At 42.7% G+C, this 19,313-nt stretch overlaps 1 protein-coding gene across 2 annotated transcripts in view; it reads left to right on the top strand.

Annotated features, from left to right (window-relative positions):
* Window positions 1-19,313, top strand: part of LOC130362784 (beta-soluble NSF attachment protein) — a 40,409-nt gene that overhangs the window by 5,750 nt on the left and 15,346 nt on the right. For both annotated transcript variants that reach the window (XM_056567806.1, XM_056567807.1), the window contains exons 2-7: window positions 4,640-4,719; window positions 9,659-9,775; window positions 11,264-11,310; window positions 15,220-15,297; window positions 18,452-18,507; window positions 18,625-18,709. In XM_056567806.1, coding sequence (XP_056423781.1) covers window positions 4,640-4,719; window positions 9,659-9,775; window positions 11,264-11,310; window positions 15,220-15,297; window positions 18,452-18,507; window positions 18,625-18,709 — 463 coding nt within the window. The remainder of the gene's footprint in view (window positions 1-4,639; window positions 4,720-9,658; window positions 9,776-11,263; window positions 11,311-15,219; window positions 15,298-18,451; window positions 18,508-18,624; window positions 18,710-19,313) is intronic.

Below are 19,313 nucleotides of genomic sequence, written 5' to 3'. Positions count from 1 at the left end.
ACCTGACCCCTGATGAGATCAGCCCTTAGAACAGTATTTGCCAACCAGTGTGCCTCCAACTCCCAGAATGCCCGGACAGCCAAAGGCTGTCTGGGCATGCTGGGAGTTGTAGTTTTGCAACAGCTGGAGGCACACTGGTTGGGAAATGCTGCCTTGGAAGCATCAAGCAAACTGTTCCATCCGGATCCATATGAATGATCTCTGAAGGTCACTTGCACCGCACCTCTAGCGCATAGACTTTGAGAAAGGCCGGATGAAGTAATAGAAGTGACTAGAGATGAGCGAACTTACAGTAAATTCAATTCGTCACGAACTTCTCGGCTCGGCAGTTGATGACTTTTCCTGTATAAATTAGTTCAGCTTTCAGGTGCTCCAATGGGCTGGAAAAGGTGGATACAGTCCTAGGAGACTCTTTCCTAGGACTGTATCCACCTTTTCCAGCCCATTGGAGCACCTGAAAGCTGAACTAATTTATACAGGAAAAGTCATCAACTGCCGAGCCGAGAAGTTCGTGACGAATTGAATTTACTGTAAGTTCGCTCATCTCTAATCAAAACCTGTGCAGAGGAAAAATTACCTAGTTACCCATAGCAAGCAATCAGATCGCCTCTTTCATTTTTCAGAGGCTTCTTGTAAAATGAAAGGAGGAAGCTGATTGGTTGCTATGGGCAACTGGGCAACTTTTCTTTGCACAGGTTTTGATAAATCCCCCCCCCCCCCCGTCCCTATTCTGGAGAGGGGGTCCCAGCAATCGGACACTTATCCTCTATACACAGGATTGGGGATGAGTTTTTGTTCACCAGATAACTCCTTTAACTTCAAAAACCTGCAGTTCCAGACCCAACCACTATAAAGCCGCCTCCATGGTTTTGGGAATAATCAGCCCTGTTGTCTTAGTTCCGTGTTATGTTGCATGAAACTAGAATCCTTATGATATGATAATGGAACATTTCTGATCCGTGAACCCGGCCTAGCTTCGTGTTTACAGTCCTCCCTTTCCATCATGTACTCCGGGGACGTCAGATCCGTAGGGACGCACAACCCATCATTACTCCGGTTGATACTTGTTAATCCAGACTTGATTTGATGAAGATTGAGGTCAGGAGTCTTTTAGCTTTTATTGTGCGCCATGTCCCTTATACTGAAGCAGGGGAGGATTTCTGGTCAGCATCATTACTATTCTTTCTTACCATCCCTGATGTCAAAGTCATACCTCCTATATTTGGTGCAGAGGACGGACATTTTGGTTGTATGAGATTAGGAGAATAGTTTTTGCTGCAGGGAAGAAGCCTCAAAAAAAAGCAGCGGATCCACAACCTAAAGCAAGTACATGTTAGAAAAGGATTGCAGAACTCTTCTTTTAAACTTTCTTAAGCGAGTACAACATGGACCTCCTCAGGGGTGACTCTAAATACTCAGGAGTACAGAGCGTCACTACAAGGCTGCTGATTGGCTGCAACAGTCACCTGCCACTGAAGTGCTGACTGGAGATATTCGCTGCTGAATACAGGAGATCAGCGCAGGAACCCAAAGGGAGATCAGCGCAGGAACCCAAAGGGAGATCAGCGCAGGAACCCAAAGGGAGATCAGCGCAGGAACCCAAAGGGAGATCAGCGCAGGAACCCAAAGGGAGATCAGCGCAGGAACCCAAAGGGAGATCAGCGCAGGAACCCAAAGGGAGATCAGCGCAGGATCCCAAAGGGAGATCAGCGCAGGATCCCAAAGGGAGATCAGCGCAGGAACCCAAAGGGAGATCAGCGCAGGAACCCAAAGGGAGATCAGCGCAGGAACCCAAAGGGAGATCAGCGCAGGAACCCAAAGGGAGATCAGCGCAGGAACCCAAAGGGAGATCAGCGCAGGAACCCAAAGGGAGATCAGCGCAGGAACTGAGGCCGAGGTAAGTAAAACATTTTTTTTTATAGACGTGACACGGTGGTTGTGGGGGGGGGGACATTGACAACTGACACATGGGGGAGATGATGAGACAGTAATAACTGTGACTTACAGGGAGTGGGGGGCAGATGAGGGGAGAGTAAAGAAACACAGGTGGGGGAAGTGAGCAGGGGACATTACTAACTGACACACGAGGCAGATGAAGGGACAGTATAACTGTGACACATGGGGGACAGATGAGGGTACTGTAATAACTGACATACAGGGGAGGATGAGGGGGACAGTGATAACTGTGACACATAGGGGGCAAATCAGGGGGCATTAACAACTCACACACGGAAATGAGGGGACAGTGATAACTGTGACACATAGGGGGGCAAATCGGGGCATTAACAACTCACACACAGAAATGAGGGGACATTGATAACTGTGACATGCAGGGTGGAAGATGAGAGGACATTTAAAAACTGACACACAGGGAAATGAGGGGACAGTAATTGCTGTGACACATGGAGGGGGCAGATGAAGGAACAATAACACATGAGAGATGAGGGGACATTAATAACTGACACACAGGGGAGAGATAAGGGGACATTAATAATAGGCACTGGTGAGATGAGGACTGTAATAACTGTGGCACACAGGGGAGAGATGAGAGGACACTAATAACTGGCACACAGGGGAGATAAGGTGCTTCGTGGCTCCTATCTTTTCTTTTTTTCGCTCCTAGTTTCATAACAAATTTGTCAATATGTCTTAAATGAATACTGAAAAACTGAGGAAAGGGTTGTTGATACTTTTAAGTACCCTGAAACGCGTCTAGAATACCTTTTATCGGATCTTTAACGCACCACTGTGATTTGAAAAGTCCACCTGCGCAAACCATGACTTTCACGACCGCACCATTCAACTGTTGTAACCAGCCGGCCCATCATTCCTACCATTGACGTCAGACGCAAGGACACTCTATGAGGTCCAGCCACCTGGAATCTGCAAGCTGCTCTCTCCGTTACAACAGCGGCAGGCAGACCAGCCACAGAAGCGTACGCCAGCGTCTGCATTCAGCACACGCAGACCCCAGCTTGGGCAGGTGCTTGCCGGCACCAGTATCTTTGGAAGCCATTTCATCTCCAAAACCTCATCTGGCTGATAAATGTACATCTATCAATATATTTCTACCATGTGGACTCGGACATTCCAATTTATTCCACCTAACGCACGGACTGTGGTAAACTAACATTGTTCTGAACTATCAAATGCCGGACTATTGAAAGTTTTTTTTTTTTACTTTTTGTACTTTTCTCAGTGGTGTGATTATATAATTTGTTTTATATCACCTCCTCACAAGGGCCCTGTGAAAGGAGGATTATTAATATTATTATTTTTAATTATGTGTTTAATACATTTTTATAAGAATTCATCATAAATTTGAAGCACGATTTATGCATCATGTATCAATTTATTTGATATTAGCCTTGAGGTTATGGTTAATTTTTTTCTCTTTTTCTACAAACTCAATTTACACCTAAGGTGTATGTGTTTAACCATTTTATATCTTGGCTTACTAAGTTGTGAGCTGCTCCACACTTTTACTTTATTCGAATACTCAAAAACCCCTATTAGCAGTGACAGATGCACGTTAAAGGGAACCTGTCATCTATTTCATGCTGCCTAAACAATGAGTCATTGGGGCGGTCCCTGGCAGCTTTTCCCCACCTCACCAGCCTTGACTGAAGAGTTTAGAAGTGTGGAACCAAATAAAAATGAACACTTGTATACACGTTGTTGGATCTCTCCCTGTTTGGGTATAGGGGTGGGGAGAACCAATGACTCGTGTTTCCGGTAGCATAAAAGTGAGGACAGGTTTCCCTAAAGAAATCCCATATATCAGAAGAGAAGTTGAATTTATAATTTTTGTACTTTTTGGGGTTTATACAGCAATAAAAGTGGGTGAATGTGACAACGTGGCGCTCTGTATCAAGATATTAACAAAGAGGTTTCCTTTTATGTAGGTACACCACCACCTTCTGTAGGCTTTTATTAATGAAGAGAAAGGTATCAATAGAAAACAAGAGCAGAAAGAAAAGCAAACCTAGTGTTCTTGCCGAGTATATTTTATATTAATATCTTAAATGGGCACTGTCAGACAAAAAAACTTTTAATATGTTGAAAAATTTCAGTATTTCATACTGAAAAAGCCAGTCAAACAATGCCCCCCCCCCCCCTGCCTGCTTGGACACATACTAGTCCAGCTGTGTCCATGCGTCATCACCTATGTCATGGACACACTTCCTTGATTGACAGCTGTGAGTGCAGGGCTCACACGTGGAGGAACAATCCTCCTGCTGTCAGATTGTGTCCCACTACTGTCAGTCAGGACAAGCTGGAGTTGTAGTTTTGCTAATACTAGGGGAGATGTGAGCAGACAGCATACTGAGGGAGGGGGTGGAGACCTGCACAGTGAGGCCACACCCCCTCCATTTGAGAGGAATTCAGACTAGTGAGCGAAATTAAGAGTAATAAAATAAAGTGCTAGACACATAAAACTTTGTATGTATATGGTCAGGATTAGGTACTGAGTAATCTATTTAAAAAATATATATATTTTGTTGGATCTGACGGGTACGCTTTAATTTAATTACATTGCGCCTTAACTTTCTATGAAAGATAACTAGGTTATAGGAAGATATGAATACTATGAACAAGAAACATTAATCGCCTTTTTTTCCCCTTTCCTTTTCTCTAGTGGCAACACAAAGATTGAAGAAGCTTGTGAAATGTATGCGAGGGCTGCAAACATGTTCAAGATGGTCAAGAACTGGAATGGTAAGCGTCTGTCTCTGCATTAAAGGGGGTCTGTTGGGCAGCCGGAATCTCTATTGCTGCTTAAAGGGGTACCCCGACGCTAAGACATCTTATACCCTATCCAAAGGATAGAGGATAAGATGCCTGATCGCGGGGGTCCCGCCGCTGGGGACTCCCATGATCTCGCACGCAGCACCCTGTTACAATCAGTCCCCGGAGCAAACATGCTGATTACTAGCGATCACGGGACCGGAGCATTTGGGGTGGGGGAGACCCTGTACGGGTATGGAAGAGGAGCTAGAGGTACTGGGACAGAAAGGATCGCAGACAATACCTGGGTTATTTTTCACCAGAAGGACACAACGGGACATTGCCAGATTAGATGCCATAGGTCTGCTCTCGGACTAAAACACCTCTGATGGGTACCAGACAGGAAACTACCTATATGACCTAACCGCAGGGGTGGGAGATATATTGCAGTATATTTGGGTCATTTTGATGTGGCTGTTTGTGGCATCATAGTATTAGAGCCTGCCTATCCTCAGCAGAAAGAAGAGGCAGGTGTACCCTCCAGTATTCTCTTCTTCTCCTGGAAGAAGGGGTCTGTGAGGATTTTGTGGTAATAAAATAAGTATAGAGAATTCCTATAAGACCTTTAGGGCTATCGGAGTGAAAAATCCCTATAAGAGGTAATGGGCTTTTAATATTATTACTCCCCTGGAAAACACCTTTTTATTTTTTTTTTATTTTTTTTTATTTTTTTTTAAATCAACTGTGCCAGAATGTTAAACAGATTTTCTATTAAAAAAAATCTTAATCACATCATTTTACAAATATTTTCCATTGTTCTAAATAGATAGAAGAGGTAGATTTTTTATTTTTTTTGCATTTAGATAGCTCAGTAATCGCCTTGGAAGAATGGTCTCTACTGGCTGGGAGGACTTTTCAATATCTAGGCCGCAGGGTGTAGATTTTCCAGACCCCAATGGTAGATGGGGCCCTGTGTTTAGAAGACCCTCCCTCTTGGATCACCAGAAATGTTAGCAGGCTCAATCAGCTGCATTTTGGCCATAATGGAGCAATGAATATTACTCAAGCACTAGAATGTTCTACAAAGCCTTTACAAATACCGGCAGTGGGTGAGAGAGGCTCAAGAGCATCTACTGTTTCCGGTTGCTCTGGGATCTAGCTAGTAAGAACAGTTCATTTTCCTGTTATTATTTAAAGGGGTACTACACTGGCACGGGTTCGGAACTAAATGTTCCGAACACTTTTATCGTGCTGTGGTGGTCGGGCACTGCCCTCGTGACGTCATGGACATGCCCCCTCAATGCAAGACTATGGGAGGGGGCGTGATGACAGTGGGTGGAGTGCATTGAGGGGGCGTGGCCGTGATGTCACGAGGGGAGTGGCCGACCCGCAGCGCGAAAACAAGGTTTGGAACGCTGGTCAGTGGAATACCCCTTTTAAGGAAAGCAGATCAATATCTGGAAGGCCCCAGTTGTCTACTACCGTATATACTCGAGTATAAGCCGAGTTTTTCAGCACGATTTTTCGTGCTGAAAACACTCCCCTCGGCTTATACTCGAGCAACTGTCCGGGCTTGCTGGGAGTTGTAGTTTTGAAACCTCTGGAGGTCCGCAGGTTGAAGACCACTGCGGCCTTCGACATCATCCAGCCCCCCCCCCCTCCTCTCATCCCCTTTAGTTCTGTACTCATCTCCGCTCGGCGGGACGCTGGTCCGGTGCTTCAGGACTGTCCGGTGGGGAGGTCGTCCGGTGGGATAGTGGTTTCGGGCTGCCATCTTCACCGGGGGGGCCTCTTCTCCGCGCTTCGGGCCCGGCCCCGGAATAGTCAGGTTGCCTTGACGACGACGCAGAGGGACGTTCATTACCAACGTCCCTCTGCATCGTCGTCAAGGCAACGCCTCTATTCCGGGCCCTGCAGACCTCCAGAGGTTTCAAAACTACAACTCTCAGCAAGCCCGGACAGCCGATGGCTGGAGGTCCGCAGGTTGAAGACCACTGTATCGGACATTGACAAGCGGTGATGATGGGGGGGGGGGGGGGGGGGCTGATGACATGTGGTGATGATGACAAGGGGATGATGAAGGGGGGGTGTGGGATTATGACAAGGGGGTGATGATGGGGGGGGTGGGATTATAAGGGGATGATGACAGGCAGTGATGATGACAGGGTGATGATGATGAGGGTGTTAATGACGGGGGTCTGGATGATGACAGGGGGGATGATGTATTTCCCACCCTAGGCTTATACTCGAGTCAATAACTTTTCCTGGGATTTTGGGGTGAAATTAGGCGCCTCGGCTTATATTCAGGTAGGCTTATACTCGAGTATATACGCTAGTTTCCAGAAATCTGGGAGTTTAACTCCTACTCTCTGGGATCCAATTTTACCCTCTGTGTACTTCCTTTTCTAGCAGGGTCAAGTTGCAACCTCCAATAGCCAGGTGGTGCTGTCATGATGGCTAAAATGTCAACAAGGTGCTGTCTGCCGCTCTATGCATTGTCTATGGGAGCACCAGATATCCAAAGTACAGACAGTGCAGCCTGCTGCTTTATGCAGCTGGGAGAGTCAGAGCCCCATTCTGGAGATTGTTCTGGAGAAATTCTTATTGTTTTATTGACTGCTCCTGGGTCTCGTTTTATGATCACTGCTCTGCATAAATCACTATGATGGGTCAACAATATTTTTCAAGTCATGCGTATGGTGAGATATAAACCTGATCTTGATCCTTGGTGCATTAAAGGGGTTCTCCACTGGAAAACATTTTTTGTAATCAACTGATGCCAGAAAGTTAAACAGATTTTTAAATTACTTCTATTTAATAATCTTAATCCTTCCAGTACTTATCAGCTGCTGTATACTACAGAGGAAGTTCTTTTCTTTTTGAATTTTCTCTTCATCTGACCACAGTGCTCTCTGCTGCCACCTCTGTCCAGAGCAGGATAGGTTTGCTATGGGGATTTGCTCCTACTCTGGATAAATTCTTCTAACACAATACACAAGTCTAATTTTAATATTCTTCCTCAGTTACCATACCTTTTTTTAATTCCCTGATACATTAGGATATCGCAACATAACACGTTGCTGTGTTAACTATGGCTACATCAGTATATAGTGATAACTGAACAGCAGTGCGCAGTCAACAACTATAAGATTACATAGCGTGGAAACTATCCTGGGGTCAGACATATGCCTGTAAACTGCTAACATTTAGGTGTATTGTATTATAATTGGACAGTAATTGCTGCAAGATGATGTTCTCTATCCAGTCCGTCTGCTTTTCATGGGTAATATGAAAAGCATCTGTAAAAGAAACGTCATGTGCTCCTGGATTAACCCTTCTCTTTATTACCTGCACAATGAGGTTGTTTGATTGTGGGAGGTCTGCCCTCTGGGACCATCCAGGATCTTCAGAATGGGGCCCATCTTTTAGCACTGAATGCTCCGGCCCCTTAGTAGGTGATTGGCGGATTGGGCGGGACATGTGTATCTCAGATGTAGAGGCCTAGAGTAGATAGTCAGGTTCAATTCTGAAGATGGTGGTAGACCACAGAGGTCAGACCCCCTCCTTCAGCTAAAACAGGTAAGCACAAGGCATATACAAGACCCTCTACACTGTTCTCTAATAACCTATGGTGCACTATGGAAGCAAGAAAGAAAAACATTTCCTGGCTTCTTTATGCTCTCTCTGGATTATATCTAAATCGATATTTAACAATGCTATATATTTTTTTGTTGCATTCCACACAAGGCTGGATATTGGGGCAAAAATATCACCATAGGTGCAGCATACGTCATCATAGGTGCAGCATACGTCACCATAGGTGCAGCATACTACTATTTTCTTTACATTTTTGTCCTGAACGCTGGGTGCGGATGTCGTGACGCCACGGCCACGCCCCTCGTGACGTCACACCACGCCCCTCAAGGCAAGTCTACAGACTGCATTGGTCCACAGACTTGAATTGAGTGGCGTGGCCGTGATATAAAGAGGGACGTGCCCGTGACCTCACAACCCCCCCAGCCTGCACCCAGCATTTGGAACAAAATGTTCGGAACGCTGTCTATGGGATAGGAATAACATGTTAGCTGGATCATCTGTGATAACATGTAGGCGATAGTCCAAAGGTCTGCTTCTGTTCTTCAGTTGAGAAGACTCCTTTTTCCGTTAGATAATCTCAAGCAGGGAACATAGCTCCTTGGCACATTTTGTGGTTGCTCATTAAATCATAAGCCAGGCTTATGGTTAAAGGGGTACTCCGCTGCTCAGCGTTTGGAACAAACTGTTCCAAACGCTGGAGCCGATGCCGGGAGCTCGTGACGTCATAGCCCAGCCCCCTCAATGCAAGCCTATGGGAGGGGGCGTGATGTAGTCACGCCCCCTCCCATAGGCTTGCATTGAGGGGGCGGGGTGTGACTTCATGAGGGGGCCGGGCTATGACGTCACGAGCTCCCGGCACCGGCTCCAGCGTTCGGAACAGTTTGTTCAAAACGCTGAGCAGCAGATTAGCCCCCTTTAAGTGGGAAACTACGAAACGCGTCAAGCAGACCTTTGGACTATCACCTAAAGAGCCGCACAGTATAAAATTTTCCTGCTTGAGAATGTTTGTATTCTTGCATTTTAATGGAATAATAAGACAGTAATTGGAACGTCATACTACTTTTTCTTTACTCATTCTAGTGTTACGCCCAGCAAGTAAGGTTACTATTCTACAGTAACTGGATTTAGAGGGACATCACCCTAAACCCACATCTACCAAACTGTATTTTTCCCAAATGCCTTTATATTATCCAGAAAAGACCAAATACTTAGCCTTGATGATATGTCATTAGGGTCATACTTAGTCTTGGTCAGAGGAACTTAAATATTTAAGATGTAATTGTTACTTTTTGGGGTATGTCACTGTTTTAATTTCTGTTTATCTGCTTTATAGCTGCAGGAAATGCATTCTGTCAGGCGGCCAAACTCCACATGCAACTTCAGAGTAAACATGATGCGGCCACAAGTTTTGTCGACGCTGGGAATGCCTTTAAGAAATCTGATCCTCAAGGTAGTGTTCCCCCTGTTACGACATTTTCAACTTTTTATTTCACATCCTATTTAGTCAATATATCAGACAAGGCTTTAATGTGACCTCTTGATATATCATAGAGATTATTCCAATGTGTCCTGAGTGAAAATAACCCTAATAGATGATCAGGGTTCTCCATAAATGAAGCTAAATTATAGGGGCTCTCCGATTTGGTATATCATTAAGAATAAGTAGAAGACAATGCATCCCACTGTTCAGACCCCCAGCGACCAGCTGTTATCTATGGGGAAAACCTGACCTTAGATATTCAGTTTCCCTGCAGCGCCACCACATGGAAGGTAAAGCATTACAAGGCACCCATGAATGGGTCATCTGGGTAATACAGGACTGGTCCTTCAAAGCGAGAGATGCTCTTTGTGGCCAGTCTTCCCTCTGTCCAAGAGATGATGATCCTGAACAGAGGATCCACTCCCTCTATTAAAGGGGTACTCCGGAGGAAAAAAACTGTTTTTGAATCAACTAGTGCCAGAAAATTATACATATTTGTAAATTATTACTATTTAAACCCAACTTGCAATGAGAAATGAAGATGGCACTCACCATCCACATGCTTGTTTCGGTGTACTTTTATTATTATTATAAAAAAAAACACATAAGTGCACTGGACATTAGATGGACCAATGCACAGGGGGGTTGATTCCCTCTGCTAACGGCTGTCCAGGCATGCTGGGAGTTGGAGTTTTGCTACAGCTGGAGGGCTACAGTTTGGACACCACTGTCCTATATCTTCATGGGTTGGTTGTTCTCTTTCTTTATGTGGCAGAAAGAGAAAACTTTTTAGATGACCCAGTTTCAGTAAATGAGGCTGCAGCTACGGTTCTAGTGGAACCATTTAAAAAAAAAAAAAAAATCAACTTTTGGCACATCTAAAATTTCATCATTCATGGTCTTAGTGCTGAGACCCCCATAGATCATTAGAACAAGCAGGGGAGAACCACATTATGTGCTTCACTTGATGGCCCCATAATAGATGGAGATGAATGTGAGTTGGGCAGTGAAGCGCATAACCGCGCGCTTCTCCCTGTTAATTTAAATAATTGGTGGGGGTCACAATACTGAAACACTGCAATATGTCAAAATGTAATTTTAAATTTTTTTTTAATGACAAGAACCATATTCTAATTGAATACTTTAATGCTGACAAACCCCTGTATTTTTTAAAATGTGTCTTTAGTGAGAACTAAGGAGAATGTGGTGTAGGGAATATTAGTGGGGCCAACCAACCAGGGTATTTTTAGACCATAAAGTGGCAGCATACCCTAGAATTAGCAATGGTACTATCCCTTTAATGTTTGTAAGATCATTACAAATGGGGATTTCTTATTTTTCATATTTTTCATTCTAAATAGCGGGTTTCATTCTGGACACTTAATGTTATCTCAGCAATGTAAATGCATTATTTTGGTCGCTTGACTTTTCCTTGTCTTTCCTAAATGCTAACCAAAGAGGCCATCAACTGCTTAAATGCAGCCATCGATATTTACACTGATATGGTAAGGAATAACTTTCTATATAAACATGGTGGAACGTGTCTGTTTCAGGCTGGGTTAAGACATCATGAATATTGCCGCTTTTTAACACCAGTATTAGTTGTGCAAAATTTGCAACGACCACAGTTAGGGCCTATTCACATTGGATTTTCAGAGTGGATTTCCACTTTTAACCCCTTCATGACCCAGCTAGTTTTGGCCTTCATGACCCAGTCTGTTTTTTCAAATCTGACATGTGTCTCTTTTAAGTGGTAATAACTTTGAACTGCTTTTACCTGGCAAAGTGATTAGGAGAGAGTTTGTTTTTTTTCCAAGACATATTGTACTTTATATTAGTGGTACATTTTTGTTGATACCTGAAGCGATTTTTGTGAAAAACTCAAAAATATTGTGAAAAATTGGACAAATTTTCATTTCTCTTTGTTTGAAACTCTCTACTCGTAAGAGAAATAATCATGCCAAATTAATTTTAGTTATTAATTCACATCCACAACATGTATACTTTATGCTGACATCATTTGTTAAACATTATTTTCCCTTTTTACGACTTTAGAAGGCTTATAATAAAATGAGCATATTTTTTTTCAAATTTTTCTACAAAAGTTTTGTTTTTTTGGGTACAATTACATTTTTAGTGTATGTGTATGTATGTATGTATGTATGTGTATATATATATATATATATATATATATATATGTATGTTTTGATATATATATATATATGTGTGTGTATATATTTATAGTGTGTGTATGTATGTATATATTTATAGTGTGTGTATGTATGTATATATTTAGTGTGTGTATGTATGTATATATTTATAGTGTGTGTATGTATGTATATATTTATAGTGTGTGTATGTATGTATATATTTATAGTATGTATGTATATATTTATAGTATGTATGTGTGTATGTATGTATATATATATATATATATATATATATATATATATATATATATATATATAATATATTATGGGTTGAGTATTTACCTCAGGGCGAGGCCACCACTCCTGGTGTAACGGAGCTTCAGAAGGCCATTAAGCACTCCGTGGGCATTCTGGGTAGGGGAATATGCAAAGCAGCTCATTACATCACCTTTTCAGGTAATGTTCCCTGGTATCAGCTTTGCTCCTGTTAAGGAATATAAAGTATCTACATAATTTACATGTATGTCATGGGTCGGGAAGGGGTTAAAATATAGTACAGCAGCCTCCCATTGTTCCCATTCTTTTGGCCTCCCATTCTTCTGGTGGAAGCCACTCTACAATGCATTGTCGTTTATGGAGACATCATATACAGCAAATATCAGAACGATCCTAGCACCGGCTTGTTTTGCCGCAGTCTGTTCCAGACGGAATCTCCACCTTTAATATCTTTGGCTGGAGATTCCATAGTGTGAGTGAGCCCTTACACTGAGCAGAACGTAGAACACTGCACATCCCTATGGTGATCAGTGTCTGTTCAGTATAAGGGCACATGCACACTACAGATTTTTCGCCTGGAATTAATTTCAAACAGAATCCACTTGCCGTGGAATACCATTCATGGTCCAGCCGTTGCCTGTCATATAGATGTTAAAATACAGCAGTATCATGTCTAAACTAGCCAGTACATAACCTGAGGTACTGTGTTACCCAACCAGTGTGCCTCCAGCTGTTGCAAAACTACAACTCCCAGCATGCCCGGACAGCCAACGGCTGTCCAGGCATGCTGGGAGTTGTAGCTTTGCAACAGCTGGAGGCGCACTGGTTGGGAAACACTGGTATAGTGTAAGCAACATGCTCTGCTTCTATGGTGTACGAGAATTCAAGGGTATTTTCTGTAGATTTGTGTCTACGGATTTGTCTTTTTCCCTGTCCTAAAATGTCCTTGAATGCCCAGGCCACTGAATTACTGTTCATGGTGAAGCTGTAGAGAACGTAGCACATCTCATACATTATAAATGCACTAAAATCATGGAGGACGCACTTGTTTACTGCAGAGCAACACAACATATGGCAATTATTATTTTTTCTCTTAATCAGTACTGGCCAAATTGGTATAGTCACATCTATTCTTAGCTGGTGCTAAAGCAATAGCATGACTACTAGAGATGAGCGAACTTACAGTAAATTTGATTTGTCACGAACTTCACGGCTCGGCAGTTGATGACTTTTCCTGCATAAATGAGTTCAGCTTTCAGGTGCTCCGGTGGGCTGGAAAAGGTGGATACAGTCCTTGGAGACTCTTTCCTAGCAATGTATCCACCTTTTCCAGCCCACCGGAGCACCTGAAGGCTGAACTAATTTACGCAGGATAAGTCGTCAACTGCCGAGCCGAGAAGTTTGTGACGAATCGAATTTACTGTAAGTTCGCTCATCTCTAATGACTACAATGGAGTCGATCCTAGTTTAGATGTTTATTTTGGTTTGAAGCTGTGAAATTGAGCTGTGCATAGTATATAAAGTAAATGGTTTGGTTTAAAGAAAAGTTTTTGAGGTTTTTAAGGTAATTTGCTGTTAGAACACAACATGCCATTTTTGTTCAGTATGTGTGTGTATGTATATATGTATATGTATGTATATATATATATATATATATATATATATATATATATATATATATATATATATATATATAAAATATTGTAAAGAAAAAAATTCCATTTGGCTTTTACTCACCTCCCCTGATCACCCACAGGGATTTTTGGGTGGGATCCTTTATAAACTCATCACTGCTTTTTCCTGTGATGTGTTTTCCCCACAGGAATTGCCCCATTTGGCCAATCACTGTCGAGGTGGGACATGGCTCTAGCCAGCAATTGGCTCAGCAGGGCAGTTCCTGTGGGCACAAAGTATGACAGGAACTGGGAACAAGCAGGGACCATCCAGACAGCTGCAGGGGATCAGGGGAGGTATCACTACTTTTTTATTTTTATCATGCCCCCAGCCCTATATAAATGTAATCTCAAGACCATGCAACCACTTTCTCCACCAAAATGTGTCACCTATCCACAGAATGCTGCTCTATGTTTCATTATAGGACCCCTGTCCTCAATATCAAAGGGAGTCACAGCGGTCTTGCAATAGGTGTTAAATGGGTACTCCGGTGGAAAACGTATATATATATTTTTTTTAAATCAACTGGTGCCAGAAAGTTAAACAGTACTTTTTAGCAGCTGTATGTTACAGAGGAATTTTTTTTTTTTTTTTGCTTGTCCACAGTGCTCTCTGCTGACACCTGATACCCTTATTAGGAACTGTCAAGCAGGAGAAAATCCCCATAGCAAACCTATGCTGCTCTGGACAGTTCCTGATACGGGCATCAGGTGTCAGCAGAGAGCGCTGTGGACAAGACAAAAAAGAAATTAAAAAAGAAAAGAATTTCCTCTGTAGCATACAGCCGCTAAAAAGTATTGGAAGGGTAAAGATTTTTTAATAGAAGTAATTTACAAATCTGTTTAACTTTCTAGCATCGGTTCATTAAGAAAGAGAGAAAAAAAAAAAAGTTTTCCATTGGAGTACCCCCTTTAAGTGTTTTTGGTGGGAAATTCCATTTATTGCACATAATGCATATAATGATTGAACATGGTTTATAGAAATCCCTCTGCACCCATGGTAACTGCTAGTAGATTGTGATCTACCAGGAAACCTCAGAGTTGGGGTCAGTAGGTCTAGTGAAGAGTCCTATATGGATTTGTGAGTACAATCACTATTAGTTTATATGGGTCTCATATACGTCCTGACGGGGTATATACCCTCTATGACCTCCGCTGTTGTATATTACACTGTTTTTATGTTTCCATGTTGTATGAAGTCACTTGTTAGGTAATCGGAGCAATGACCTGTTATGGCCTGTAGATGTACTATGGAGGGTGAACCTGTGCGATGTCCACGTCTAGAACATTGAATATCTTGTCTCTTCGTATGCAGGGAAGGTTTACGATTGCTGCTAAACATCACATTACCATTGCTGAGATTTATGAAACGGAACTTGTAGATATTGAAAAGGTAAGAATATACTGTCATGTCTATCATTGTGCAGAAAGGTGGTAACAAAATACTTTCCCTGGTTTTCTAAAATAGAACTTTAAGTTTCTCTCTTAAATTGCTAATATTCCATGGATTCTGGTTAGGAGAAAACACTACCATAGATATACATCCAGAAACCAAAGCCAAGCTAATAGATATCAGTTTGGCCAGTAATGAAATCAATATAGTCCGGTATTTATAGTCCCAATATATACACATCATTGTGGGGATAGCCAAAAATAATTCCATAAAGTGCAGTATGGTTATCAGTGCACAAAAATAGATGGGGGTTACTCAAATTGGATGTCTTATAAGAGTACCTGTCATCAAACCATGTTTTCTAAACTAACTCCGATTATATTTCCTAACTACTCCGAACACCCTCCTGCCCTTGAAATTTTTTTTCCCTCGCTTTAAAAATCTCTGTATTATACCTTTCCCCTTGCTCACATTTTGTGAGCTCCCAGCAGGAGAAAGTGGGCGTTTCCCAGCAGGCACAATGTCATTGAAGCTTGCGAGAGCTGTGCCTCACCATGCCCTGCACACACTTCCTGAGTTTGGTCTTCTGCCAGGCCAGGAGGAGACCAAACTACAGTAACTGTTTGACTTGTGGCAGGGAACAGAACAAAGCCACCTAGTGGCCATTTTGTTACTCACATTAAAAACATATTAAGGTTGAAAATTTTAACAGGAAGTAAATAGCAAAGTGTCTTATAATTACATAAGGAACAATAAATGAAAAGTTTAGTTTGGTGACAGGTACCGGTACTTTTTAAGGTCTCTTTGTCTCTTATATGGATTAGCAAGACTCTTGTGTGCTAAATAGAAAAGTGCTGTATTTGATTTACTAAAGCAACATTCACATCACAATTTTAATATATGGTTTTGCATCCAGAAAGTTAAACAGATTTGTCAATTACTTCTATTAAAAAAATATCTTAATCCTTTCAGTACTTATGAGCTGCTGAAAATGAGTTGTTCTTTTCTGTCTAAGTGCTCTCTGATGACACCTGTCTCAGGAACTGTCCAGAGTAGAAGCAAATCCCCATAGCAAACCTCTTCTACTCTTTGCAGTTCCCGAGACAGAGATGTCAGCAGAGAGCACTGTTGCCAGGCAGAAAAGAACAACTCAACTTCAGCAGCTGATTATTGGAAGGATTAAGATTTTTTAATAGAAGTAATTTACAAATCTGTTTTAACTTTCTGGAGCCAGTTGATATAAAAAAATAAATAAATAAGTTTTCATGGAATACCCTTTTAAGGTTATGGATTGCAACAAGAGCAGCTGATCTGTTACGATCAAAGATCAGGTTAGGAAATCCGTATTTGCTGGTATAACACCGCCACCTTGTGGTGAACAGGAAATTGAGCAAACCTCTCTCGATGGCATGTTTTTCCAGGCAAACTGATATTGTTATGCCTTACAGTGCAGCTCATAATACAGAAAGCACATTCCCTCAGGTCCGGCTCTAGTCAATTAAAAAAAAAAAAAAAAAGTATTTAAGTTTTGCAATACGTAATAACAGACAACGCCAACATGGCGGAATAAGAACCATACAGTCAAAATCACTCCCTATAGGTCCCAGAGCCCAACTTCTAACAGCAACAAGCAGGGAGAGTAGAACATAAGTCATGCGGATATAACAAAGGTGCAACTGAGACCCACCAGGGAAGACTGAAGACATACAGACAACCAGACATACAACCATACACACTTCCTGGCAACCCCCCCCCCCCCCCCGCCCCAACCCCCAAATGCAGCGGGCACCTGCGGGCACCACCTTGGGGCACCTCCGACTGAGATACAGGGCCTGATACAGCGGAACATATTTATTTACCAGGGCTAACCACCTAGACAAAGAATACCTTTCACGTCATGACAACCACTTTACGGGCACAAAACAGTAGGAAACGTATTAGTAAACATCTATGATTGCTAGAGATCATCTCATTAAGTACCCCCAGCAGACATACCCTCGGGTCAAGTAGAAAAGGAAATTCTAAATGCTCCTCCAAAAACCCATCACTTCCCTCCAGAAGCCAGCTATAATGGGACATTCCCACACCGCATGTAAAAAAGGTGCCAACTTCAGAGGAGCACCGGAAGCATAAATCAGAGGGGGAGAGCCCAATACACTTAAGCCTGCAGGGGTGTAGTACAAATGTAGGACATATCTAGATTGGATCAGCATGTCCCTACTGCTAATCACCATTGCATAATAAGAGCCCTCAACCTCCTCCACTGACTCTCAGAGAGACCAGGGATATCCTCAACCCATATAGGAAATGAGAAGGGTACAAGACTGAGTAAGAGGCTTGGAGAGATCCGTGGTGCCCAGGAGAAGCTCCACCTCTCAAAACACTGGAGTACACGTCAGGGTGCATAGGGTGTCTCTTTAAAGAAGTTATCCTGGATTAAAAAAATATGGGTAGCCATACCCATACCACTGGTTTTAGGATTGTTTTTCATCCCCATAAATTCCCCTGGTGGGGAGCAATTTTCGAAAGAAAGCTGCAACTATAAATGAGTTTTTCAACTTAAAACCCTTATCTCTTATCCACAGAATATGGAATTGAAGTGTCAGATCGCAGGAAGTCCAATACTGGGACCCAAATTAAATTTTTGAGTCACGTTTTTATTATCTGTAGGAGCACCAGAGTACGGCACTCCCATACACAATGATTTGAATGATTTCCAAGGTGAGACTAAGGTCCCCATTCTGGAGATAGCAGGGGGTCCCAGCAGACCTCCATGATATGACACTTAGCCCCTTAAAGGGATAAGTGTTTTAAGTTGGAATCTTATACCCTATCCAAAGGATAAGGGATAAGATGTCAGATCGTGGGGGTCCCGCCGCTGGGAACCCCCGCGATCTCGGCTGCAGCGCCCCCGACATCTGGTGCATGGAGCGAACTTCACTCCGTGCCGGATGACTGGCGATGTGGGGCGGGGGCTTGTGAAGCGACGGCCATGCCCCCTCAATGCAAGTCTATGGAGGGGGCGTGACAGCCGTGAACCCTTGGTCCATTCAACTACTGTTAAGTGAATATACAGTGAAAAGTAGAAATGTAGATGCAGGCGTCCCGTAATTACTTTGTCATCCTTACAATCTGTTTTTCCTCTTTTGTATAGGCTGTTGCACATTATGAGCAGTCAGCAGATTATTATAAAGGGGAAGAGTCCAACAGGTACATGTATGGTGCGGTTACTGCTCTTCTTGCTTTGTATTGTTACTGTATATGACCTGCTAATGTGTTAGAGGATTTCATCCTGTTCACATTTCTTTGTTTAATATCTCACTTCAGCTCTGCAAACAAGTGTCTGCTAAAGGTGGCTTCGTATGCTGCTCAACTGGAACAGTATCAAAAAGCAATAGAAATATATGAACAGGTTTGTAGTCGTCTGTCATTGAACATTGGATATAAGCTATAATTCTGAAGTGTTACTGCTTACAACTTTTCCAGCCTTACGTATTGTACATGGTGTTAACGGTTTATGCCAAATAAGAGTAGTTGTGGGACTACCAGTCAGACCCCACTGATCGCAAGAATGAGGGTGTCCTTATTTATTTCACTAAAATGGGCATGTTAAGTCTCTTGCAAGAACTGCAACTTGGCCTTACTCACTAGTCATATTACTAGGGAATGTGTAATTGTCATGACACAAGAGTAAGGCCCCATTCAGATGGGAGCATTGTACTTGTGTTTAATGACCCTATCACATGGGGCAATATGAGCCTGTTTAGCCGAAAAATGCAATGCAATGTAATAGGCCCAGATATCAAAGTCCATGAATGAGCAACATGTTCGTCACCTGATCTTTTAAGCAGTTTAAAGGGGTACTCTGCCCCAAGACATATTATCCTCTACCCAAAGGATAGGGGATAAGTGATCTTGGCTGTGGCACCCCAGACATCTGGGGATGCGGGGTGGAGGCTCGTGACGTCACGGCCATGCCCCCTCAATGCAAGTCTATGGGAGGGGGTGTGACAGCA

The sequence above is a fragment of the Hyla sarda genome, chromosome 3 (genome assembly GCF_029499605.1).
Source record: "Hyla sarda isolate aHylSar1 chromosome 3, aHylSar1.hap1, whole genome shotgun sequence".
Classification (NCBI taxonomy): Eukaryota; Metazoa; Chordata; class Amphibia; order Anura; family Hylidae; genus Hyla; species Hyla sarda.
The sequence above is the reverse complement of the archived record's forward strand: the minus strand, read 5'-3'. Positions and strand labels throughout refer to the sequence as shown.